Here is a 26575-nt window from a genome sequence, read left to right on the forward strand (position 1 = left end):
CAAATGCAAATTAAATCTAAGTCTGGGATTGCTCCCTTTCTGCCTGATCCCCTTTTTCTCCTGCAAACACTTGGCTTGGCTTTGTTTCACCTGCTCCATTGAGTCAATAAATTCCACCAAAACCTCACCTCAGTCTTCATCACTATCAGCTCCTTTGGCCTGTGGAGATGCTGAAAGAAAACGAAACCAGAGGAACAGAAAAGCCCAAATGAACCGTGCTCATGACATGCTGCTGCAGCACCCTCTCCTGGTTACAACGACCTTAGGAAATGGAAAAGTCCAGGTATAATTCTCAAGTTATTTGCAGCTTCAGCACTATTTTTCTAGTTAAAAAAAGCAAATTGTTCTGCAAAAGACACACCATAGATAAGCCAACACTAGGAAAGGCAAAGGAAACAAAACCAAACCCCCAAAACCCCAATCAAATAAAAGTCAAGTTATATTAAGTCCTCACAAATAGCCAACAAAACTATTGCACTAGGAACAGGCAAATTTTCAGCCACAGGTTTAGAGAAGCCACGAATCACAAGGATGAGCAATAATTCAAACATTTAATGAACTTCAACCTTCCAAATGGAAGGAAAATCTGTAAAAGAAGGCAAAAATAGATAAACACAAACACACAAGAACGTATTTTACAGACACCAAGATTTGCTCCTGCCTCCAGAAGGGGCAGCTGAGAACTGGAGGCACTTCTACACAATACACTCCCTTAGGGTCAGATCCATTCCTACACAATATACAAAATATATACAGCAGAACTGGAGGCTGCACATGGTGTTAGATCCACCTGAACTTAAACAGCTCCATCTCCACACTAAAACGAACACATTCCAAACTCAGACAACATACTGGAACCCATAGAGACTGTGCTGGACAAAGAGCATCAGAACAAGCATCCAAGATGCGGATGGACCCCAGTGGCTTCCAGTCTGGTGCACCACCAAGTCCATGGTAAAGCCTAAGGGTCTTTAGTCTTCATGCCAAGAGTATTTCTGCCTTTGGCTACCTGGTCATGTATTTGTTAATCAGAAGCAGGACTGCAGTTGCTGTCTTTTGGGAGGAAATCCAGGGAATGAATAGAAGTCAAACATGATGGGCTCTGTTGAACGGCCACACCAGAGTGAAGAATGATAATGGAAATTCCAGCCATAGTAATTTAGAAAATACTCATAATTGGTTTAAACAAGTGCTTTGTAAATCAACCCATAACAAAATTAACATCCTATGTCAGGCAAACATCCATACTAGGGTGGACTATATAAGGAAGCCAAGACCACTGGTAACTGAAAGAAGGTAAAAAGCAGGTTGGGTTTACCCAAGACATGAGAAATTCCTTTCTCCTCTTTAGAGTCCTCTGCTTCGATAAAACGTGTACCCTACACCAAGCACCCTGGATGTCAACAAGAGTAGTTAAGAGCTGAGCAGGTACAGCTAACAGCACTCTTGTTCTAGGGAGACAACTTGAACTCCCAACACTGAAATCAAAGAACATCCAGTCTGACTTCCTCAGTCCTGCCAGTGGATCCAGGGAATCGCCTGGGGTCCTGGAGCAAGCTCTGGTGAATGGAGCTGACTATTCTCCGCAGATAGTGATAACCAACTGGTACCTTGGAGACAACAGCAGAAATCTCTTCCTCCCTGAGAAAGATAAGAATACCACATGTTTGAGAGGACATGGAGCATTTAATCCCCTTCCCCAGCTTTGACAGTGAAGTCATGTGGGTTGGTTCCTTCTGTGCAACTCACCCAATATTTCCAACGTGGGTTTGGACAGTAAAAGGCAGTGGAGCAGAGGGGTAGGTGGCAGATAGAGACAGGGTCAACCCAAACTTGGCAAAAACTTTTGAAGCAGAGAACAAAAGCTTCACCCTGCAAAAGAAACACAAAGATCAGGATTAAATACCCAAGAATTAGGTTCCAGAAGTGAAAACAGATGTTGTAACTAATGCAACAAGCTCAGTAACTTCTAAAGAGATCTAGAACAGACCAACAGTAACTTCATAAATAAGGTTAAAAGAACCTTTCCACTCTAATAGTATCAGCACTCCTTAGCACACAGCTAAGCTCACAGAAAAGGCTAATACATCATCCACAGAACCTTTCAAAAATGATGGGAGAATATAGAGTAATAATAACAAATATGCTTTCTAGTTAACATAAAACATTCCCAGGTAGCTAAAAAGTTTCCTGCAGTTTGCAGTAGGACTGTTTTGCCTCCAATTCCATAATTGTAAGATGGTTTCATGAATCCAACCCATTTAAATCAGCCCAGATTTCTGCCTAGCACAGTCCTCCTGTCTGTGACAACATGCAGGAAGGCCAGAGTTGAAGTTTATTATGAATATGAGTAAGACCATGGCCAAGGACACAATGCTCAGGAAGCAGATGCTCTGGGATAAACTACAAGCAGAACAAACGTCCTTCCCAGGTACATCTCCCACAGTTTGCAACTCTCTGGGCACAGGCTGCCCTGGTACCTGTTTTTTGTCTTAACTAAGAGCTTTAATGGGGTTTGTGGCATTTAGAGCACTGCTTTTGCAAAGGATACCACCAAACTAGAATAACCAAGGGGGGCAGCATCGAGGTATGCAGAGCACGGCAAACAAGTCACTTCTTACTTAGGGAAATACACCAGTAGTAGATAGATAAGGTGAAGCAGTATTTATCTTGTTCCACCAGGACATGCCACAGAATTAGGAAACAGTACAAGAAAATGAAGACTAAAGAAAATAAACTTGAGTTTAGGGGCAGCCATCCTCCAGTGATTGATTCTGCTCGGATGAAGCAAACAGATTAAAAGAAGCAAAGCACTAATACACTTGTGCCTCTGGTTCCTTTGCATTGCTACACTCTGGCCTAGAGATTACATGACAGAGCCAAGTCAAACAGGGAAATGGCAAGGAAGGAGAGGATACACAATGGTAACAAAGTGGCTGAATCCAAGAACATCTTAATTTCCATGTGTTTGGATATTATAGTGTAATTGTATTAAAATATATTAGATTGGTTTTAAAACCAGTTGCATAAAACCTCAGCTTCAAGAAAACCCATTGAAAGTAGTTCAGTGTTTTGTTTCTGATTATCTAGAAGCACTCTCTGAAGGTGAGGTGCATCTGAAGTTACTCACTTTGTGTCACTGATCTCTGTCTTCAGAAGATTGAACTTTCCACCCCATCTCTCCAGATATTCCATCTCCTCTCCCAAGATCTTGCAACGATTCACCACCAAAGAGATGTCATGGAGAGCCTAAGTGGGCAATCAGAAAAGCAATCACATTGCACTCAGGCTGGTGGTCTGTGTAACGCTTAAACATGGTTTATCCCAAAAAGCATACCCTAGTAGTAGTTTAACTGCTCTCTCAGTTTGGATGGGAAGGTGAAATGGCTCAAGCATAACAACAAATACACATTCTTCGCCTTAAGTTAAGTTTCTCCCTTCAGTCTTTGCCAACAGGGATATACAGACATGCAGGATTTGGCTTGGCACTTCCAACCATTCATTCTTAGGGAGCAGAATGGCATTCAGCTCAATTCTTTCTTTTCTACCAGCAGGAGAAAAGGATTTTAAGAAGTCACCAAGACAAGCAGGCATCACTGCAGCAAACAAGGAAGCAACCACAGCTTTTACGGCTCTTGCCTTCACAGGTACTTCCCCTCGTATCTCATGAACCAGATTTTGATTTGCATGGATTAAGCATTCAAGAAGAGGTTTTGGTTCTCAGTATCAGCCCTATTCTCCATGGCAGGAAGGAGTTAAGGTTTTTCCAGTCTTACTGGAAAATTTCTTTGCAGGAGCATTACCTGGGGCAAGTAGTACAGTGTGGGACACTTCTCCTGCCAGCAGCCCCGACTTTCAATGAACTGGAAGATAAGCCTTCGGACTAAACACGAGGGAGGTGGTGCTTTTTCCTCTGTGAAAAAGCAAAACACATTGGCAGAGACCTTTAAAAGCCATGCAGTAATGCATGAGCAGATACACCACAGATTCAGAGATTATCAAGGCAGCTACATTGAAGCTACTCAACAGAATCTTACCATCCAAGAAGGATTCAAAGTTCAGGCTAACTATCTTTCTGGAGGGATCTTCACCAAAAACATCACCATCTGAGAAGGAAAGGATAAAACCCAAATAGCAGTCATTTCCATACTTAGTTCTGGTGGAGTTACAGCCCTTCCTCTTCAGAAACAGCCATTCATTTTGTGCTTTCTGAATTCACATAGAAACCACGGATAAACATATTCAAAGCCACTCCCCCTAGCTCACAGAGTCCTGCTGTAGCAGGTTTTCTTTCCTTTCAGCAGATCTTCTCAAATACAGAAACTTGAGCTTTCTGTTGTTTAAAACTATTGAACCGTTCAGATTTATAAGCCTGAAGCCTGGCAATGTTGGGACTTACCTGTGGGGGTTCCAAACACCACTGTGAGTTCAATAGAATCATAAAGAAAACTAAAGACTGCACGTTGTTCACACCACTCCGTTACCTGCCACTCGGTGAAGCTAAAAAGAAGAGGAAGAAAACACCATCACCCTGAGTGTCAACCAACCAGCCAGCACAATTATCTGAAGGACAAAGATCAGAGTATTAAGCCCACTTGCAGCTTTGATCACCTAATATCATAGAATCCCAGAGTGGTTTGTGTTGGAAAGGACCTTAAAGCTCATCCAGTTCCAGCTCCTGCCATGGGCAGGGACCCCTTCCACTGGAGCAGCTTGCTCCAAGCCCCTGTGTCCAACCTGGCCTTGAGCACTGCCAGGGATGGGGCAGCCACAGCTTCTCTGGGCACCCAGTGCCAGCGCCTCAGCACCCTCACAGGGAAGAGCTTCTGCCTAAGAGCTCAGCTCAGTCTCCCGTCTGGCATCTCTCTCTCTCTATAGGTATATTGTTGATATACCAACAAAATCTTCATTTTCCAACACAATGTAGGATTCTGTGAGGAACACAACATTGTCCATTTTACATAAATGCTCTTTATGAAAGATGAGGAGAGTCAGATATAGAAAGACTAAACGTAGAGTATGACTGCAGAGTCGTGACTAGAAAGCCAGTGCAGCACACCCTGGAGTTCACCAAGGCTTTACTGCTGCAAGTACGTGTGCATCCAGAGATTCCCAAATCAAGTAACAAGGAAAACCAAACCCAAACCCATTTATACACAAATATGAGACCCCAGAGCTATCTGATAAAAGTAAACCCCAAAGGTCTTTTCCTTACTCATATCTTTCCAGGATTTCCTGACAGCTTTTTTCTTTCTTCTTTAACTGGTTCATCTCAGCCACCATTTGCTTATTCTCAGTCTCCAGTTCTGACAGTTCTCTGCACAGACAAACCAACCACGTGAGAAGTAGCACATCAGTTGAAAACCACTAACCCTCTAAACCCTGAATGTGGACATGTTTTTTGAGGTCTCTAGCTCCTCTTTGACATTTTACCTTTGAAGTTGTTCTTCTTGGGCCTTGAGGTTTTCCAGTTCTAAGAGAAAGGGGAAAAAACTCTGAGAGAAGAGCCACAAACACTTGCTGTGCAGTCACTGTCCTTAACATGAAAGATCTCAACTTGATGGCTGTTACTCCTGGATACAGATGTGTGGTCAACAAAGGCTAGTAGTTATTCAACAACTGAAGCGCTGAATGTGATGGTCAGCACACACTATTCAAATTACACTATAGCAAGTTCTAAACTCTGTTTTTCCAGGGAAAAACAGTCGTTTTCATACTTCAGCATCTATGTAATGAGCTATATCCAGTGCAGAAAAGGAAGCAGTAGCGTTTGCATCCATATCAGAGTTAATATATCATGTGGGGATTGAGTTTCACCCCCTCCAGAGTTATAAACCAAACCAGAAAGTGCCATCTGCTGGTACCATTACCTTCCTGCAGGTTTTTCCCTTCTGCCCTTTCATCTCTGCCATCACAGCCTGCTTCCCCTTCATCCCAGTTAGAATCTGTGGGAAGAAGTATCAGAACTGCCAGATCAATATTTAGATTCCATTTTATTTGTTGATTTCTAGTTAAGGCATTGGAAGAAAATTCAGCTGGAAGAAAAGAAGTGAAAATACTCAGAGCATCCTTATGCACCAGTGCCAAGGACTGACTGCAGCTTGTGTGAACAGAGGTGACCACTGAAAGAGCAGCTCTGAAGAAAACCAGACCCCAGCACATGGGGCAGGGACTGCAAACACATACCTGCTCCCAGAGCAACAAGACAGCTCTCTGCCTCCTTCAGCAATCCATCCACCTGCTCTATTCTGGACTGGAGCTTCCCACGTTGTTCCTAAGATGGGATAATTGTGCTCAAATCAATCACATTTAAAAAGCTGAATTGTCTTATGGGACCACCATGTGGATCTTTGCTTGCTATGAAACTAATTAAAGAAGCTAACATATCCTGCTGTTAGAAGGAAGAGGCAGCCCAACAAAAACTAAGGCAGTAGCAATGGTAGCAGTAGATACTCAACACTGCATCTTTCTCATGACTTTGGTTATGAGGGATAAGACATGGAAGTAAATACATTCCTAGAGCTTTTAACACATGCAAATTTCCAATACCACAGTGCATTACTTCTGCTTTGCTTTGTTAGTTACTAATACTGGCATGACTACAGTATACAGAGCTAACTTTTGGTGCCATTTCCTCGAACACTCACATTTTTCACTGTTACTTTAATTGCCAAAACCCTTGGGCAGAAGGTTCCTACAGTCTAAGTGCAAGAAAGTCACTCTCCCTTTGTGCTTCATATTTGCACATAAATAAAAAGGAAGCGTGTTTAATAAGGAAACTTTCACAACAGTGCAGTTACATACAATAATCTGGCTCCTACACTTGCCAAAGACAGATAAAATATGGTAGAGGTTCCTTTCTTTAAAGCTGAACACATATTACCTGTGCACTCTGAAGCAATTTGCTGTACAAAGTCACCTTCTGGTTGTGACCCAAGATTTTGCTCTCCTTGGTGAAGTAGGATTTCATTTTGTTCATTTCTGCTCCAAAGTTCTTCAGCTGCAATAAATGGGAAATACAGAAGAGAAAGTGAATGGGAATGTGCCACAAAAGATTACTCCATCAACCCTTTACACTCTTTCCTTTCTCTGCTCCTCCCAATTTTCCTGTTTCTCCAGAAGCAGTATGACTTGACACTTGCAAATTAAATCAGACTGAAGCCTGGACACTCCCTGTTAGTTCAAGTACAATTGTCTCCGAAAGTAATTGATTCTTTTTGCAAAGATCCAGCAAGATCTTTACTCAAAGAGGGAGCCAAACAACTAAAGAGATGCTTGCACCCAGAGCCAGAGCACCTTCACTACATACACTGGGTGTCTCTCACCCGGCTGTTTGAGAGGTTTCTTTGGGTGCTTGTGCCCACAGTCATTACCATTCTCCTCTACACACCCTCTGGCCTCACCTTTTGTTTTGGCATGAGACACCATTGTTGCACTCCAAAACCTGAATGTGATTTTTCTTTTCTGTAATGACACATTTTTCCTGTTCCTTATATATCCTACAACATCAGGTGTCTTTCTGAACTAAATAAGTAATTAATAGATTATTCTGCTCCACTAGTGGAGTAACAGAGTCTCTACAATGACAGCACTTCATTCTTTCCTTCCCAAATGGCACTTAAGCCCATCTAAACTCTATCTTCTCTGTTCTGCCCTTACCTAACCTGAATTATCTATTTGCATTACCAAGTTTCATTGTTTTATACTAGCGTATTCCCTTTAATATATTTCAAAGGGCACATAACCTTGCACTCTTCTGACCTACTGGAAGTCCTCATAGCAGTTTTCCATTCAGAAAATACTTTGCCATGTATCACCTACCTGCCTACTGTTATTCTGTGACCATTCTGGTTCTTAGTTTATTTGAGTCCATAAAAATTGACCTTATTTCTTCAGCATGGAAGAAACAACATTATCTCTTCATGCAGCATTACCTGTTCATCAGAGCAGGTTCTCATTACTTCCCACAAAGTCTTATTCACATTCACCAGGAGCTGATCCTGGACATTTGCACATGGTTTTAACCTGAAATATGGGGAAAACCACAGCTGAAATAAAGTCTTGATGCAACTGCACTGAGCACATAAAGCAGCACATTGGTATTTGTACAATGAATTCCCCTGTTCTAATTAAAACATGGACATGTAAATAATATAATTTAGTTGGGTTTCACAGCTTGGAGAGACCCTCAAAAGCCTTGATTAAATGGGGGTCATGCTTGATAAACTCTGGCACATAACTCAAAGTCCATTTCCTATAGTCTTTTGGTTGAGGGCAAGTCTGAACAGGAGGTGGGGAGCCAAAGAACAAGGAAGTGGTGCCAAAGAGGTTCTGAACAATCAAAAATCTTAGTACTAATTTTAAATTCTATCATAAAACTTGATTTTGTATAGAAATTGCAAAAGGCAGAATGAACCAGAAGCGTCCTTCAGATAAGGAAATAAATCGTGATAACACTATTTCAATCTAATAAACACTGGAATATTGGAACTAACAACAGATTGTGACCCGTTATTATTCTGCTTTCTATGTTTGATCATTTTGGATACAATTTTACAAGTTTAACTCTTCTGACATGTAACTGAAACACTCTATTATTGAAAGATCAATTACTTGAGGAAAACCACAACCTTCAGCATCTCCACAACCACAGCTCCTCCCCAGGATTAGCCCTGTGCCCCCTAAACCTGCAATAAACTGCCTACCAGCACAAAGCAAGGTCACGTAGCATTCTTTCTTTCTCCTGTATATAATGCATTAGCTTTCTTCAGGCCACTCTGCATGCAAGCAGAGCTGATAAAATAAAATGGCTAATATACTTTATGACTAAAACCCCACTTACTCCTTTATCAGCTGAGAAAGGGACTGGCAATCTTCTTCATAAATACGCAGTTTGGGGCGATGCACATACTGGCTGTACATGAGGTCTTGTGGGGTAGGAGCTGCACTGACTGCAACCTGAGGGGAACAGAGAAGTGTGAATAAACGAAAAAGAGATGTGTATTTGTCAGAAACAGTAACTTCCAATTCATGCACAGAAAGCAGCAAAAGGTCTGGAATCCTTACTTTTGTGCAAGAGGGGGAAAAAAGGCAATTTAGTCAATACAAATGATATTAATTTTGTTGTGATTCTTTTAAATCATTTTTTCTTTCATTGTGACAGTTTTAAAGAACTCTAAAACAGATACTTTTTACTTCACAGCATTTCCTAAGCTGACACACAGGCATTTTATTCAGTTGGCATAGAACCTCAGAGTGGTTTGTGCTGGAAGGGAAGTTAAAGCTCCTCCAGCTCCAACCCCTGCCAGGGCAGGGACCCCTTCCACTGGAGCAGCTTGCTCCAAGCCCGTGTCCAACCTGGCCTTGAGCACTGCCAGGGATGGGGCAGCCACAGCTTCTCAGGGCACCCTGTGCCAGCGCCTCAGCACCCTCACAGGGAAGAGCTTCTGCCTTAATCTAACCTGAGCTTCCCCTGTTACAGTTTGTGCTTCAGTTTGAACCCATCACCCATCGCCCTCTCGCTACAGTCCCTGATGAAGTCTCTTGCGTGAAGCAAGGCAGAACACCCCACTGCTGTGTGTGAGCCCCCCCCCCCCCCATAATCAGCTGTGTGCTCTGGCTTTCTGCAGACTAACAAAACAAGGCCCACAGCTGCAGTCCTTAGTTCCCAAAAGACATCTTCATTTCTAATCTGAATATTCTACTGACGTGTTTGCCCTGACAATGTGACATCTTACAGCAGTAAGACTTGGTTATACAGGAGCCAGTGTTCTACTAGTCTGAGTCCTAGAATGAATTCCACAAGTATGAATTTTCACAGATATTCCACTGTCCATGTGAAGAATATGATCTTGACCACACCTCTTCATATATAGTAATTACCTCACTCTCACACTTCTTATCATAAAGACGTATTAACAATTCCTATCAAAAGGGGTGTCACACCACCCATTCGGCAGAAGGAAGACCAAATCTCAACAGAACTTTGAACAGACTGTTGAAAAGTTCTCAGCACTCCAGAATAAAGTTCTGGCATAGAAGAAACTCCCAAACCAGTGTCAAAATGCCTCAGTGCGTTTCCATGCCCCAGTGCATCCTTCACTGTGCTGGTAGAAACTGTAGGAGGCAGCAGGAAATGGAAGGATTTGAACTAAATCCCTATGTATATGAAAGCTAAACACTGCAGTCTTTCTAACAAACTCCCTCTGGTTGAGAAATGGGAAACTTTTTTCTTTATAGAAAGAAAACTAAGGAGCTCATTCACACCACATTTCCCATTTCGCATTACATTTGCCAGACACCAGAGACCAACCCCAGCATCCCACTGGAAATTGATTTGGCTGCAAAATGTGCACAAATGCACACCTCTGAAACACTCATCTTAAGAAAGCTTATATGAAATAAGGTGCCTTTAAGGTCAGTGATGTGATGGATATCAATGGATACTCACACTGGCTGGAATATGGCTCCGCCGAGGCTTCTGAATTGGAACGTGGACTTGAATCAGTGTAAAGAACTCCCCAACTGTGATAACACCACTCCGAAATTTCTGTAAAGATTAGGGAAAACCTATAGATGAGCACGTTTTCCAAGCAAGAACACTTATTTGCACATACACACACGTTTTTTCCTGTTAGGACAAGAAGTTGGCATCGTTCAGCTATTTACATACCTCCCGTAAGTTATCCTCACAGATGCTGTCATTGAAAAGCTGAGACTCCATCTTACTGCTCCGTTGGACTAACCAAGAAACAAAGAGAGGGGGCACATTGCTTGGGTTAATAATGTTCCTATAGAAATATGAACCTAGGCTCATTAACTCTAGGGAAAAAAAGCAATATTAATGTACAGTTTTGACCTTTATGTGTGTGTTTCCAGTGCTGAATGAAGTACCTGAGGAAACAACTACTTGGGACACATAAGGAGGTCTGGTAACATAAAATCTGTGTCACAGTGGCAGTGAAATAACAGCTCACCTTCTGTGAGAGGAAAGCCAAATGTGACATACTAAAGACTACTAAGGCTGAGAAGGAGACTGCAACTGTTCACAGAGGGAATCCTGTGCAGCCAGAGACCAAAGAGCATCTGAGCTGCCAGCAGCTCTCAAGGTTGAAACCATTGCACTCTAATTCACAGGGCTCATTTCTCATTCAAAGGAAAGAGCCCAACTTCTGCTGGATAAGGCTGCATGAGTCCAAAATCAGATTGGTTTTGAAAGCAGAGGTGAAATATCCCTTATCAAATGACCAACAGATTTCTGCCTCACTGTTGGGTATCAGGTAATTAAACCTGGAGGTGAATATGCTTAGAGCCTGCCCCTGCAATGCACTCTGAGGAGTCTTTCCAAGAGTATAGCACCAAGGGGTGCAGACTCATTCTGCATGGAACCAGCTTAAAATCATCTTTGGGCCAGCAGTTTGAGCTGGGGCTTTGCTAAGGAAACAGAACAGTCTCATCAGCCCAACTGGCCTTTGAAATCAAAGCTGGACCTAAATTCTGCTCCTTTTTCTTCCCATCTTGGTTCTCCTTGAACAGCTTGGATTCTCAGCCAGAACAAAAAGGCATGGTACCTGGCTGGCAGCTGTGCCATGGGCATTCCCAAATTGAATTATAGAATCCCAGACTGGTCTGGGTTAGAAGGGACCTTAAAGCTCATCCAGTTCCAACCCCCTGCCACGGCAGGGACACCTTCCACTAGAGCAGCTTGCTCCAAGCCCCATCCAACCTGGGATTAAAACATGTACTACTGGTGGGGCTCTTCCTTCCTGAAGCATGAACAACACAAGGTTTGGGACTGGTACCACAAAGGGAATCTTACTTGTTAGTTCTGTGTCAGCCTTAACAGAATCCAGAGAGCTGCTGGTGCTGGCATGGGTACAATCAGGGCTTTTAGCTGAGAGGTTTGGAGGATCTTCACCTTCAGCAACTTCTGCTTGGCTTTGAGACACAGCACCAAGAGTCACCTAATGCCAGCAAGTTTAAAAGAAACAAAGTTATATAAAATAGAAGCTGAGCAGGAGTTTATTGTAGATATTTCCTGACATTCATAATTGTTTCATTTTTAGCATGGGTACATCTGATATCTAATCATCATGGCAGACAAGTTATTTCCTACAATAACATTTAGGAAGTAAAGCTGCCAAATCCTTCCTTCATTTTGGAGTCCAAGAAGGCTCCTCCAGCTTTCAGAACTAGAAAGTTTCTACTGATGATGAAAAACTTATTTATAAGGTCAGATGAATGTTTCAGATCAATATTCCATGTTTGCACATATTTTCTGGATTGAATCCCTATTTGTGCTGTCTAAAAAAGCTGATTTAAACTCAATATCCATCTTTGGATGCTAAATAGTTGCTTCAATTACTCCACCACTGTATCTAAGTCACTCTATATATCACTATCACTATAGCAAAGTGACAACTAGTAAATAGTTTAGGTCAGAGGATGTGGAGTATTTAGCCAGGAAAGGATCAAAAGGATGCTATGGAGAATGGTTTAAAATTGATATCTCCCTTATAAATAATACAGGGATGACATTGCAAAATGACAGCAAATGGGAGGTTAAGAGAAAAAGGAAACTTACCAACAGATGTTTCAACTTTTGGGTGTAACAAAAGCCCTCTTAGTGCCCACTGTACCCTTACAATGAGTGATTCAACTCACCTGCAGGTGTTGAGAGGCCTCACCATGCAAGTTTTCATCCCTCTTGGTCTTCTTTGGACTTTGAGGGTGCTCCTCATCTTGTTCCAAAGCTCTTTTTGTGTTGCAAGGTTTTGTCTCCTCAGTTTGATTCTTTTCATCATGGGAGACTGGGGTTTTGCTTATCTCATTGCACTTATTTTCCACGAGCATAGAGCTTTCAGATTCATTTGAATCCATTTCTTCCAGGCAGACAGGAAGAAATTCTTCTGCTATAAACTGAGAGGGGCTGAAGTTCTGCCACACAGGCTTCTTGTTATGTGGGGTTTCACCAGTGGTTACTTCTGCAACTGGTGCTTCTCTTTTGTCTGAGGACTTTGTATTTGTGTCTTGGTCACTAGAAACAGAAGGGTTCCTTCTGTTGGGTAACTTAGGCTGGAAGATACCCAGAGGGACATTTATTCCTTGGTATGGACCCTTTAAGGCCACACCTAAATGTGCACCTGTGGGAGCAGCTCCAGATTCAAGGCATGTGTCCTCCTGCTCTTTGGTGTTACTTGGTTCATTTACAGTATTTTTCCCTACCCTCAGAGTATCCTCTGGCTGAGCTGAGGAACTGGGCAACTGGACAGAAAGAGCAGTTTCAGAAAGAGGGAAAACTGCAGATTTCCTTCTAATATTCCTCAGTTTTGAACAAATATTTAAGATACCTGAGAAGTCAGAGGCACGAGTGGGGCCTGCTCGGTTTCTTGGACCGTCACTGACCACAAGTTGCTTTGTTTGGTCAGAGTTGATGTGAAAGTCTTTTGGTGGTGTCTCCCCTTCAGCTGACAGCCCCTGGTTTTCCTTTGACTCCTTGTTAGAGACAGTAACAAGATTTGCTCCAGCCAAGCCCAAGTCTGTAGCTAAATCTTCACCTCTACATGAGTCCTCTTCTAGTGCTTGGTTTCCCTGTGAACTACATGCATCTGGAGAACGTTTCGCTGCTGGACTGGGAAGTGAAACATGGGATGCCAGATCACCACTTCCCTCCCCACAATCCGTGGGACCCTCACTTGGAAGTTTGGAAGATTTTCGCTTTAAGTTCAGGGTTTCTGGTGGAATGAGATCCTGCTCCCTGCTCACAGGGACAGAATTATCCGTGGGAAGGTTCACATCCTGTGGTGCCCCCACACCCATGGTCTCTTCTGGAGGTGAGACAGAACACACAGGATTTGCTGGTGTGTCACTGGGGACTGGGATAGCTCCTTTCTTGCTCGGGAACACTGAGGCTGATGAGGCAGAAGAGGAAATGGTGGGCTCATCCTCAGATTTTGGATGACACTCACCATTCAGGTCTCCTGGATGTGAGGAATCTGTTTCATCTCTGCAAGAAGACAAGCCACAATGCAAGTCTGCTTGCTGAGTGCTCTTCTCTGATGCCTCCTGGTCCAATCCACTGATATTGTTATTAACAGCAACAGTGTGGGATGCAGTTATTTCCATATCATCCTGGTTGTGGGTGTACACAATGGTTTTATCAGCAGGAGCTGCAGACCTGGCTGGGATGGGCTCCCTGTACAGCACCATCTCACCATGCATCACCGCTGTCTGAGCTTTAGTAAACTCCATGTCCTCAGCCGAAGTGAAAATGACAGTTCTGGAACCTACCTCCTGTCCAAGCTGTTGGGCCATTTTCAGTCTGTCCTCACAAAAGCCTCTTGCAACACTTTGATCAACAGGGTGAGACTCAGTTTTTTCCATCTCAGCCTGGTTACTTGTGAACATCACTGTGGGAGTCACAGGAGCAGCCCCACAGAGCTGCCTACCTGGCAAGGGATCCTCTTCCACAGGTACATGATGGGTTCTGGTGACGTCCATATCATCCAGAGCAAACACAGTAGCTTCACCATTTGAAAGCACTTGGTCTCCAGCCACCTTATCCCACTTTGGTTTATCATCACATGCAACTTTTACAGCAATTTTATCAGCAGAGCAAGACCTGATAGTGTCCGTGTCAGCCTGACTGCATGTGAACACAGCAGTTTTAATGGGATGAGCTGAAGAGAGGGATTGAGGCCCTGCCTCATTCTGCAAGACCATTTCATGGCCTATGGCAGCTGTATGGCTCTCTGTGATCTCCATGTCATTATTGTCATCATTCAGTGAAAACAAAACAGTCTTTTCCCCTGCTGTTCCCGTCAAGCTTTTCCTTCCAGCCCTTTTAGCTGTTTTAAGTATTCCTAGAGACCCAGCCTTTTCCATAGGTTTAGCAATTGTAGCAGTAGCCAGTCTACTTATTTCCATATCATTATTGTAGGTAAAAACACAAGTTTGATCTCCAGCAATTAAGGATAGGTCATCATTGGAACTTCTAAGCTGCACAGTTACTTTGTTGTCTGCTGACACTGTGTGGCTCCTGGTGATGTCCATGTCAGCATCTTCTGAGAATATGGTCTCATCTGGAAGAGGCAGATGTTTTAAACCACCCATGGTTAATGTTTTCTTGCCAGCTGCCAAGGAGTGCACATCACACACAGGCTGCTCCTGAGGATTCACTGTCATTGTGACCCCTTTACTTAAGGACATTATTTTGTTTTCATCCTGGACACTGAATCCAGGTACTGCTTTTCCTGCTGATAAAGCAGCAGTGATGTTTCCTGTCAAGTCCATGTTTTCACCAGAGGGAAACACAACTGGCTTCCCAAAGAACGAAGGCACTTGGGCATGTCCCATGTGTGGCTCAGAGGCAGGGGCCTCAACTGGCTCCTCAGCACCCCTCAAGCACAGGCCACCAGCTCCATGGGGACTTTTAAAAGCCTCCTCAGAAGAAACTGTTTTACCCACTGCAAAACCTCTCCTAGAATCTTTCTCCTGCTTGCCTGAGCTTTGGCCACTCGCATTTAGTCCTAATGCTGTTCCACGCTGTTCATTCCCTTTCATTCCAGAGGGAGCAGGCTCATTACTGGGAATAAATGAACCATTTGGAGCCAAAGGAGTAACAGTTTGATTATTGGTGTTCATTTTCAAAGCCACACGTTCTGCTGGTGCTGTCTGACTCATGACCTCTACACCAGGACTGGTGGAGCACTGGGAGGTCTGGTTCTGCTGCGGCTGGGATAACACTTTACTGTTGTTATGATTATTCCCATGTTCTTGTACTGCATTCACAGGAGCAGCAGCAAAGGCAGGAGGATGAGTTTTGGCCATGTTGCTGTTTTGTTCACCTGAAAATGTGCCTGTTCTGTCATTTGTGCTGGAAACTGAAGCATTTAGAAGGCTTTTTCCCAAAGGTTGTGCCATAACTTTTTGACTTTGCAAAGACACAAATGCACAGGATTTGGCGATACTGTTCTCAGGGACTTCTCTCTTTTGCTGCTGCAATGGACATGCAGTCTTTGCACAGGAACCTGCACCACTTGCTTGAAAGTTTGGTTTTCCAAGCTGCTTCTCAGCCATCTCAAGATCCATAGTATTCAATTTCCCAGCCTGGCTTCTTTTAACATTCCCATTGGTACTGATCACCTCACGATTTTCCTTGTCCGTATCTGAATAATTTGCACCTTCACTGACATTTGTGTTCTGGTTCTTTCTTGGAATTATTTTACAATGCATTTGTTCTGCTTCTGCAGTTATCTTCTTGCCGTGATCATCAATGACAACAGCATGGCACTTGGTTATTTCCATTTCTTCCTGCTCATCTGAACTGGGACATGTAGATTTGTTACCAAGAAAATGAGGTTTGCAGGGGACAGAGGTGAACACTCCAGTGGGACGTTCGCTTTCAGCATTCTCTCCATCCTTGACAACACAAGCCTTGGTCAGGTCCATGTCTTCTCCTGAGAATATCACTGTCTTCTCACCTGGCAGGGAAACAAGCTGCGAGTTCCCTAGCCTGTGCTGGAGTCTGCTCTTGGGAACCCCACAGGATGCTGGATTTGTACAGGAATCAAAGCCAGCATTTGCTGCAGCATTCCCATGATCCTGGGACACTTTCTTTATTAGTTCATCCGAGCCTGAGGGCACTTCAAGTGCGCTGGCTTTATACAACACAGGAGCTCCATGATCTGAAGCTGTCAGGCTCTTTGCAATGTCCTTACCATCACGTGCCACATGGCTGTGTTCTGCCAGCACAGTGTTTGCATTAACTGGCTTTTCAAAAGCTTTAAGATGTGAACTGTTCATTTCTTTGGTACTGTCACTACAGATGACATCTGTGTAATTCCTAGTTATTTCGATGTCCTCACATTTAGACACATCAACGGTTTTATCACCTCGGAAGACAGTCTCAGAAGAAACAGTTCCTGGGATGGTGCCCACTGCTCTGGCCTCTTGTTTAGCAGCTCGCAGCACAGTGGGATCTCGCCTGTCTTGAAGTGGTTTTCTGTCTGTGCAAAGCTGAGCGTCCTGCTGAACAATTAAGTTCTGATGAGATGGTCTCTCTAACGTGGAATTGTCCAACCCTGTGGATGGGAAATCCTTTTGGAAGTTTGGACTTTGATTCCCAACACTGGAGGAGGGAAAAGACACCTTTGCAGTGTGACTGGTTGTCATATCCATCCCATCATCTGCAAAGGCCCTGGTGACATCCTCACACTGTAATTGCTGTGGTGGAGCTTGAGAAGAAAACATGGCTTTGACAAAAGATCCTTGGCATTTGGTCACTTCCATCCCATCATGTTCCTCTCTAAAGACTTTGGTCACGTTGCAGGTGTCCAGTGGCTCATGGGAATATGCAAATTCCACTGATGATGGTGCCACAGCTTCTGGGACTTGAGAAGGGATAAAGAAAACATTCTCTTTCTCAGGGCCCTCCACAGGGGTGAGTGTCTTCTCGTTTGACTTCAGGCTCATCAAAAATTCATTGAAGTCTATTTTTTTTACAGTAGCATCATCTTCTTTCTGTTCTGAAGATGGACACAAATGGCTTGTAGGATCAGAGAAGCACTGCAATTCTTTGCTCCCTTCTGCGTTCCCACTGTTAGAGTTTAACCCTGCCAGAAAGGATTTGATATCTATTTTCTCAGTGTTGTCAGCCTGGTTGTTCTTCAGGTTACGTGTGATGACAGCGGTGTGACTGGCTGTCATATCCATTTCATTCTCCTCTGAAAAGATGAAGGTGGTGTTGTGCCTGTTTTGTCTTTGAGCGGCATTGTCTGCATCATACCACTGGAAAAAACCCAACCAAAAACAAACAAGACACTTAAACCCAGTGATACAATGGTTTATTCTCTTTAAAACAACAGTCAATTGATGCAGTACTAAGGTTAGAGCTTAAGCTTTATATCTTTTTGGGAAAAGAACAATTGGTTTGGGTCCTCCTTGATAAGCGAGAACACATTCAAGGAAAGACAACTTAATTCTTAGAGCATACCATATTTAAATGGCTTTTTTGGAAAGAATATGTCTTAGTTCTACTCTTGGGCAATGACTTCATATCTAGACATGTCTTAGTAAGCATGGAGCAATTACAGTCACAGGGATCAGTCTTATGGATCTTGTGGTTTCCACCTTTCCCCCCTCTAACTGCAGGTGAAAACCTTGCCCAGCTTCTCATGCACTTGAGTTACATTTTTCATCTTTACTACACAAATTATTGGAATATATTTTGGACAGTGATATTTTCAGCACCAAAGCCAAATAAAACTCTTCACGTACCTCAGTCTGCTGCACCAGTGCCTGGATAGGGGCATGAAGCAGTGTGTTCATCCCTGTTCAAAGAAAAGGGAATACTTCATTTGTTGTTTTCTTACTATTTTGTTATTATTTTATCCACTGAGCTGAAGAGCTGGGCACTCATTTTACAAGTACCACTACGTAAGTACAGTTAAGCCCAAATGTATCCTGAAAAGTTATATTTGCAGTACTCCTTGCAGTGTGTGAAGAGCCACCCAGACTCCTACAGTACAATGTTGGCAACACCTTCATGGGACAAAGCCTGCTCATGCAACCATCACCTCAGTCAGAGATGATGAAATTATTCAGAGTCAAGACTTTTAACTAAAGACATTAATTTTGTTATTAAATCTATCTCCAAACTCACCAGTGATCTCACAGGGAACAGCCTCAGGTTCTTCATTTCTACAAAAGGCAGGGGAGGTAAACAGTTTGTTAGAGGATTTTCTTTAAGGCCCCTTCCAACCCCCACTCATTCTGTGACCCCAGGATTTACCACCAGAAACCTTCAGCAACATACTGACAAGCAGAGAATTCTGCTGCACAGCTCAGACAGGGCTGGCAGCAGACACCAACACCACTTGTGAGCTGAAATCTTATTTTCCCCAGAGTTTCTCTTATCTCAGCCATTGGTCAACATGCAGGTGGCATTTCAATTCCTCAGTGACAAGTGAAAAAAGAGCAGAGATGAATTCTTTATTTTTAACTCAGACCTTCCACTTTTAGTTATTCCTTTTCTCTTTGGGAAATTGAAGCTGTGTTCCTAAAGCCTGGAATCATTTTGCTGTAAAACAAAAAGCCAGATACAGTGTCCAGCTTGTGTGGTTTTCTGTCTAACTTACAATGCAGTCTGCTCTCCACTGCTGTATCGATTGCTCTTTCAAGACCAAGAAACCTTAGCTAGAGTACTGGGGTTTATTTTTGTTTATACATATTATATAGATTTATGTTTATATAGATATATGCATGTACACACACACATATATGTGTTACTATCTTGGGTTGATACTATTAAAAACATGAGTTAACTATAGCTGTTTCCTTGCTATGTATTTCAAGCATAAGAAATCCCCCATGGAATTCTTCACCCATAGACAGTGTCTCAACCTGTTTAAATCAGATTTATCACAAGATGATAAAATTCTCTGATAAATCTGTTCCTTCACTTACCTCTTGATTTTTAAAATCCCATCAAGTTTTATTTAGATAAGAACTTTGAGGCTAGACTAACACTTCATCTGCCCCTGAGGGAAAAAGTCCTGGTAAGAAATAGCAAAGACTCTGTCGGGCAGGTACGGAAACAGGTTTCTCCTGGGAAACATTCCCAAGCAATCAGCTTTCAAAGGAAACAGTTTCAAGGAATAACTGTTTGATTTTTCAGAAATTAACATCTTTCTGTAAGTGACAACACAGCTGAATCCTTTTTCTGCCCTGCATCCCTTCTTTTACCAACAGCACTCAGCAGTTTTCCATCTACAAACACACACCACATTTCCTTGAGAGGTAATATTTTGCATATCATGTGAAGAAATGTATTTGCAGGACAGAGCTCATTAGTCATGGGAATTCTTTTTAACTTACTCATTCAAGGCATCATTCTCTGTATCTTCTGCACACTCTAAAAAAAACAAGCGAATGACAACATTACAATGAGAAGCATGATCATGCCTGGGCAGAGATCATGGAATGGTTTGGGTTGGAAGGGACCTTAAAGCTCATCCAGTTCCAACACCCTGCCGCAGGAAGGGACACCCTCCACTAGAGCAGCTTGCGCCAAGCCCCGTCCAACCTGGCACTTGATGATCTTCAAGGTCTTTTCTAACTTACATGATTGTATAAGACATCCAGAGACAAGAGTAAACTGCACAGAACAGAGTGTTCTGAAGTTCTCACTCTTAAGTGCCTTCTTATCGTGGCAAAACCCCAGAGAAGCCAAGTACTTGAAAAATACATTAGCTTTTCAGACTCTTGCTGGGCAATCTTTTGATAGAATGAATAGAACATTCTGCTCAGTCTTGTGTTGATGGAAATGAATTTTGTCTGAAAAAAATAAGTCTTTTTCTGAGCCACAAGGTCCACAGAACCAGTAACTACCAGGTTTTCAGCCCATCCAGGACAAGCATCTGAGCATACTGCTGTTTTCTCGGGACTGACAGGCCTGACTTCTTAAATTCAAGCTAAAATCCTGTTGCTAATAGCCTGTGAATCCTGTCAGGAGGAGAAGGAGATTTACCTGTATTTTGTCTCTCTGCCGTGTTATTCTTAAGATCTGGCTGGAAGACTCTGCAGCTAAGAACAAAAACAGCACCAGTTTTTGAAAGTACAAACCCATCTGTTTCAAAGCAAGTTAAACCAATCCAAAACAAACCAGCCCTAACTTAAAGCTTTTCCACGTAGTATGTTCTGAAACGCGGTATCAAAAACCAGAATTGTATTGAACTTAACTGTATTTTCTAGTGAGAAGATGCCATTACCATCAGTAAGATGGAAATAACTAAAAAACTTAATGGGATATAAAAATTCCTGATTATATTAAATTCACTGAACTGTTTCTTTCCAGCTAGGAAGAGAAAATCAGAAGGCCTCCTCTCTTAAGTCTCAAAATCAACTAGTGTAACAAAAGTCACCCGTCTGCTGCTTTCATACATTTGGGAATTCTCAGTGCAGGCAGTCTAGGGGATGCCAGGATACAGCCTGCAGTTTATGCTTCAATAAAGACTGCAGATCTGCATCCTTCAGCTCAGACTTACTTTATGGTGTTGGCAAAGCTGACACGGCGGGAGTTCCTCCTGCGTCTCTCTGTGTTGATCTCCTGACAATAAAGAACACAACAGTTCGATGCCCATAAGACTGGTCTGACTCTAAGCCACAATAAGCATAGCAACAAAATAAACACAACAAAATAAACCCACCCCCAAAACCCAACAATCTAAGTCCCACACATACAACAGATCATACTAGTATCCTTTAACTACTTTAAGCAGCTTCTTAAACTGCTTTATAGTTCTCCAGCTCCTCCTGGCACCCACTGCATAAGAATTAACATCTAAAGAGCTCTTTCTGAGAACTGCCTGGTTCCACATGCAAGAAGCAGAACACCAGTCATAGGATTTTTATCTGGCATATCATCTGCCATCCACGGGAAAACAGATGCAGTTGTTTAGCAAGAGAATTGTGGGGGTTTTTCCTTTAGCTTTCCATTACAAGAACTGAAGAAAAAACCCCCAGACCAATAATGGTTGCCTTTATGGGAGAAATGGAAGGATTTCTGAAAGAATGTCACCATTTTCCTACAGAAATGTTTAAATGGTGTCACTGACTACGTAGCCATAGTAACGCATTGTTGCAAGGGATGTAAAGATGCAATATTACATGTGCTGGAAAGCTAATCTGTCATACCACTGCTGTGCAGTTGTCTGCAATAAGCTTCCCTAACTACATAGCTCAGTCTCAGCACAGTGGAACACTTGTTTAAGAAGACAAAGTACTGACATTGTTATATCCATGTGAATAAAGCTTGTAAAACACTTTATTTCCTTTAAAAGGATGCTAGCTCCACAAGCAGTTCTGAGTGATGTCAATGACAGTCTCCTGTTGCTCCTTAGCAGAACTGCCCATCACTGTTAACAGGCATTAAGGCTGAGATGAAGACTGTGAGTTGCTCTGTATTCTCAACCAAGGTATGAAATCGATGTGTTGTGCACAAATACTTCAGGCTCACATTGCACAATCTAGAGAAATTATGGGAGGCTTTTTCACTGAAAGCCTTATATGCTAAAAAATGACTTTTCAGGTTCTGTAACCAGCAGCAGATAAAGCATATAAATGTGTGATGCAATTGGAACCTCAGTCCATAGAACATGCCCTGGTAGAAATGGCATTTAGAAAGAAATCCAAACCAAACAGGCCTATAATTACAATTCCTAAGAAACATCTATAAGCATGAAATGTATTCCCTTTGTATTTCTGGAAGAAAATGTTCACTTTTTAGCTTTTACTTGAAATAAGTTGGCAGGCTGATTATTTTTCAGATCTAAAATCCCTCTTACTGACTATACCAGTTTGTAACTGGTGGATCCAAGTAAGGCTACAGCAAGAGCAAGCTACACCTGATGATCTCTTTTTATTCCTCTTTTCTTGATTGAACAAATATTCAGGTGTAAAACAGAAGTATAAGAAAAACTCCATGGTTTCCTTGTAATATTTAGAATTCCAAACATTATCCTCCCAAGCAGTTATTACAAGGGTTTGTACACCTGCATTATTCTAGTGACACGGTTCAATCAGTAACAAGTTGAGAAGCAAAGTGAAGGTGTGAAGAGCATCAGTGAGAAAGGACATAACAGACCTACCTGTGTTAATTCATTCCCATTTCCCAGATCATCCAGAGGATTTCGTGGAACCTTTAAAATCTAAAAGAAAATACAACAGTTGAGAAGATCAGCTCCAACTACAAGGACTGATGACTTGGCTGGAGAGTTTCTGAGAGCCACCAGTGCCCTAGTCGGCCTTATCAATCTAGCAGGCTCTCTCTTTGCTTTTGGGATGCTTTACTTCAGCTGTGAGGAAAAAACCAGCTCCTCTTTGCAGCTTCCCTTTCTTTCCTTCGGTCACTCATGTGGTTTTCTTTTGACAAATGCCTTAGGTTACTCACAGAGGACAGCCGCTTGCCTCGGATGCTCTCTGTGTTGTCACTGCAAGGGAAGAAAGGGAAAAGGATGTTAGAGCATAATCCTGAACCACGATGTATCTCTTGGACAGTATTTAAGGTTAAGAAATTGATCACTCCATTCTTTTTACAAGTGGGCTTGTTAAATAAAGAAGCTTGTTTAGAACAGATCATTCATCCCAGCAGTAGTTCCCAAAAACAAGATTTGGAAAACTCAGCAGATGAACGCCAGGGTCAGACATTGCCCAGACAATCTGCTGCTATGAAGCTCCCTCTGTGCTTTCCTACACATGATCAAATAAACCCCCTGTTCCTCTTCTTCACTGTGGAAACCACCCACATTTCATTTGAGAGATACTGAAATGCACACAGGGATTAAGAAAACTTTTGCTTCTCAACGATATTTACACCACAATAAAATACTTCCAAGGTTTCAACTTACATTTCCAAGTTAGGGTCTGTGTAAGCCTTCTCCATTTCTGAAGAATGTGGTACTGCAATCCAAAAACATTAACAAACCTCAGTGAGAAAACTGCATAAACCCACAAGTAGATACGAGCCTTTGATGCTGTCATTCTTCTCTCCATCTTTCTCCAGTCACAGAAATGCACTGGAGTAGAATAAGCCTCAAGTCCATGTTTTATTTTTATATACCATGCCGTAAAAGAGCTGTGCTCACAGTTCAAGTTTTATTGTGAGGTGTCCTTCTCTTTAAAGTGAAGATTGCAGTAACTGTTGGAAATCAAATCTTACACAACACAATTTTTGAGTCAATCCTTCCCTCACACAAGAAATATTCTATGTGAATACCAATAACTCCCACTAGCACAGAAAACCACACAGCTTATTGTATGGTTTGTAAGGGGATCAAGTTAAATTAACCCACACTGACAGGATACAGACTTTATATTGCTTTGTTTCTTGTAAAATACAGCTAACTCAGGGCTTTGAATACCAGGTTAATATTCCTTGCAATTCGGTCTCTCATGGACCTGACAAACACCACCAAAACTATATTTGAGAAGATGAACATAAGCCAGCAGTGTGCACTCGCAGCCCAGAAACCAACCATATCCTGGGCTGCATCAAGAGGAGTGTGACCAGCAGGTCAAAGGAGGTGCCCCTCTACTCTGATGAGACCTCACCTGGAGCATTCTGTGCAGTTCTGGTGTCCTCAACATAAAAAGAACATGGAACTGTTGGAACAAATCCAGAAGAGGGCACAAGGATGGTCAGGGGCTGAAGCACCTCCTGTATGGAGACAGGCTGAGAAAGTTGGGGCTGTTCAGCCTGGAGAAGAGAAGCTGCGTGGAGACCTCAGGGCAGCTTCCAGTATCTGAAAGGAGGCTATAGGGATGCTGGGGAGGGACTCTTCATTAGGGACTGTAGTGACAGGACAAGGGGTAATGGGTTCAAACTGAAACAGGGGAAGTTTAGATTGGATCTAAGGAAGAAATTCTTTCCTGTTAGGGTGGTGAGGCACTGGAATGGGTTGCGCAGAGAGGCTGTGAATGCTCCATCCCTGGCAGTGTTCAAGGCCAGGTTGGACAGAGCCTTGGGTGCCATGGTTTAGTGTGAGGTGTCCCTGCCCATGGCAGGGGGGTTGGAACTGGATGATCTTAAGGTCCTTTCCAACCCTAACCGTTCTATGATTCTATATACCACAGAATCAACACTACAAGACCAATAGATGAAACTATGTGTGTCATTTCCTAGATAGAATAGAATCGTAGAATATCATAGATGTTAGTGACGATCTTTATCTACATACATCCCTCCATCAAGAACTCCACCAAGCACACTTACAGCAGAGCTCTAAGCAATCTGACAGAGTTTATCATGTCACTTTATTCTCTCCTTGCTAAACGTCAGCAAGCAACACTGTAAGAGAAACGCTGGTCACCTTCTCCTCTGAAGCCAGGCTGAGAGAGCTGGACTGGTTCAGCCTGGAGAAGAGAAGGCTCCTGAAGGGGAGACCTGAGAGCAGCTCCAGTGCCTAAAGGGGCTGCAGGGAACCTGGAGAGGGGCTTGGGACAAGGGCCTGTAGGGACAGGCCAAGGGGAATGGCTTGAACCTGCCCGAGGGGAGACTGAGCTGAGCTCTTAGGCAGAAGCTCTTCCCTGTGAGGGTGCTGAGGCGCTGGCACAGGGTGCCCAGAGAAGCTGTGGCTGCCCCATCCCTGGCAGTGCTCAAGGCCAGGTTGGACACAGGGGCTTGGAGCAAGCTGCTCCAGTGGAAGGGGCTGGGGTTGGAGCTGGAGGAGCTTTAAGGTCCCTTCCAACCCAAACCAGTCTGGGATTAAGTGATCTGTAAAACTGACAATGAAGTTTGACAAGTGGGAAGAGAGAGCTCTGCGCAGACCTGCTCAGCTTTTGCATTTCACAGTCACGAGCTCCAGGTTTGCAGGACCCCAGGGGTCATGCAGTCATCCCTGCTCACAGGACAGCAACCCCTGTGCCTGGGAGCTGCTCTCAGGTCTCCCCTTCAGGAGCCTTCTCTTCTCCAGGCTGCCCCAGCCCAGCTCTCTCAGCCTGGCTCCAGAGCAGAGCTGCTCCAGCCCTCACAGTGGCTCAGTGGCCTCCTCTGCACTCACTCCAGTATCTTTACAACTTTACATATCTTTGACCTACAGCATACGGGCATATGGCAGCGAGCCGAGACGCTTTGTTACTCTGTTGATGAAAAAGCACTTCTTTTGATTCTTCTATTTGACATCTAACTCCACAATGTGAACACAAAGAATCACTCCATGATTTTTTCAGTTCCTTCACCATCCAAGCCCTCCTCGGTCTTTCCCCCTTTTTAAGAGTAAGTAAGAATCTCTTTATTCCCTTTTTACGATCTCTTTTCGCTCTCGAGCCGCTTCCCTCACGTACCATTCCCGAACGACCCCTAAACCGCTCATTTAAATCTCATTGTCACTTCCAGCGCTGTTTTCCCACACGGGAATCCCTCTGCGCTGATCGCCCCTGCATTCACCCTTCTCTACGCGGCGATTCTCCTCACGCCTCCCGCTCCCTCAATGAGCCCTCCTCAGGCCCCGGCCCGACCCTCTCCTCAGACGCACCGGGACCCGCCCGCTCCTCCCGCCTTTTAGTCCGCGCGCGCTCCCGTCGCCGCTCGCCGTCAGACACCGACCGCGGCTTCAGGCGCTGCCCGGGCCCGGCCTCGCCCGCTCTTACCTGGCGCTGCTGCCGCGGCCCTCGCGGCCCCGAACCGCTCCCGCCACCCGGGCCGCCGCTCCGCCGTTCAAACCCAACCGCCGCGCCTGCGCCTCGCGCCAAATCGCCGTCGTGACGACACACAGCGGCGCCTGCCGTACAGTATGGCGCCGCCAACCGCTCCGTACAACATGGCGGCCCCCAGCAGCCAGCACGCTGCCAGTCATTTCAGCACTTCCCCTCAGCAGCGCGCCCCGCAATCGCAGCGATGGGGCCGGTGCGACAGCGGCCGGGTCGCGTGGGAATGCTCAATCCCTGGGCGAAGGCTTCGCTCCGCGTTGTGCGGACGAGGGATCGCGCAACCGGCGCCATCTCAGGGAGGGAGGGGCGGGCGGGAGAAGATGCCAGAGGCGGTGGGAGTATTTCCTTATAGGTTGGGTTGGGAGAGAGG

General features: G+C 43.8%; 1 protein-coding gene across 2 annotated transcripts; it reads right to left on the bottom strand.

The window, feature by feature from the left end:
* Positions 1 to 532: 532 nt before the first annotated feature.
* KNL1 (kinetochore scaffold 1) lies at positions 533 to 26164 on the bottom strand. 2 transcript variants are annotated; one of them, XM_061370976.1, is made up of 26 exons: positions 26146 to 26164; positions 23406 to 23457; positions 22949 to 22988; positions 22647 to 22706; positions 21045 to 21106; positions 20528 to 20583; positions 19876 to 19912; positions 18662 to 18699; positions 18277 to 18329; positions 12664 to 17787; positions 11819 to 11963; positions 10673 to 10740; positions 10451 to 10549; positions 8843 to 8958; positions 7935 to 8025; positions 6884 to 7000; positions 6187 to 6274; positions 5871 to 5945; positions 5434 to 5473; positions 5216 to 5317; positions 4400 to 4500; positions 4038 to 4106; positions 3804 to 3913; positions 3131 to 3249; positions 1750 to 1872; positions 533 to 1641 (listed from the first exon to the last, which is right to left on the bottom strand). In XM_061370976.1, exons 2-26 carry the CDS (start codon positions 23438 to 23440, stop codon positions 1485 to 1487), a joined length of 7125 nt encoding a protein of 2374 aa, XP_061226960.1. In that variant the 5' UTR covers positions 23441 to 23457; positions 26146 to 26164; the 3' UTR covers positions 533 to 1484. The 2 variants fall into 2 exon arrangements, with proteins under 2 accessions (XP_061226960.1, XP_061226958.1); XM_061370974.1 differs by lacking the exons at positions 19876 to 19912; positions 20528 to 20583; positions 21045 to 21106; ... (2 more) ...; positions 23406 to 23457; positions 26146 to 26164 and having other exon boundaries at positions 10673 to 10821; positions 18662 to 19187.
* Between the last annotated feature and the right edge of the window lie 411 nt (positions 26165 to 26575).

This window comes from Neopsephotus bourkii, unplaced genomic scaffold (genome assembly GCF_033783945.1).
Source record: "Neopsephotus bourkii isolate Nb327-2 ecotype Australia unplaced genomic scaffold, CSIRO-AGI_Nbou_v1 NB_1557, whole genome shotgun sequence".
Classification (NCBI taxonomy): Eukaryota; Metazoa; Chordata; class Aves; order Psittaciformes; family Psittacidae; genus Neopsephotus; species Neopsephotus bourkii.

Bases quoted from the DNA above. Each gene is read 5' to 3' on its own strand.
- KNL1 (XM_061370976.1), bottom strand. From the start codon at position 23,440: ATGGAGAAGGCTTACACAGACCCTAACTTGGAAAT. The intron at 5,318-5,433 runs GTAAAATGTCAA...TTGTCTGTGCAG, and splicing joins CAAGAAGAACAACTTCAAAG to AGAACTGTCAGAACTGGAGA. The intron at 1,873-3,130 runs GTGAGTAACTTC...TTTCTTTTGCAG, and splicing joins ACAGAGATCAGTGACACAAA to GGTGAAGCTTTTGTTCTCTG.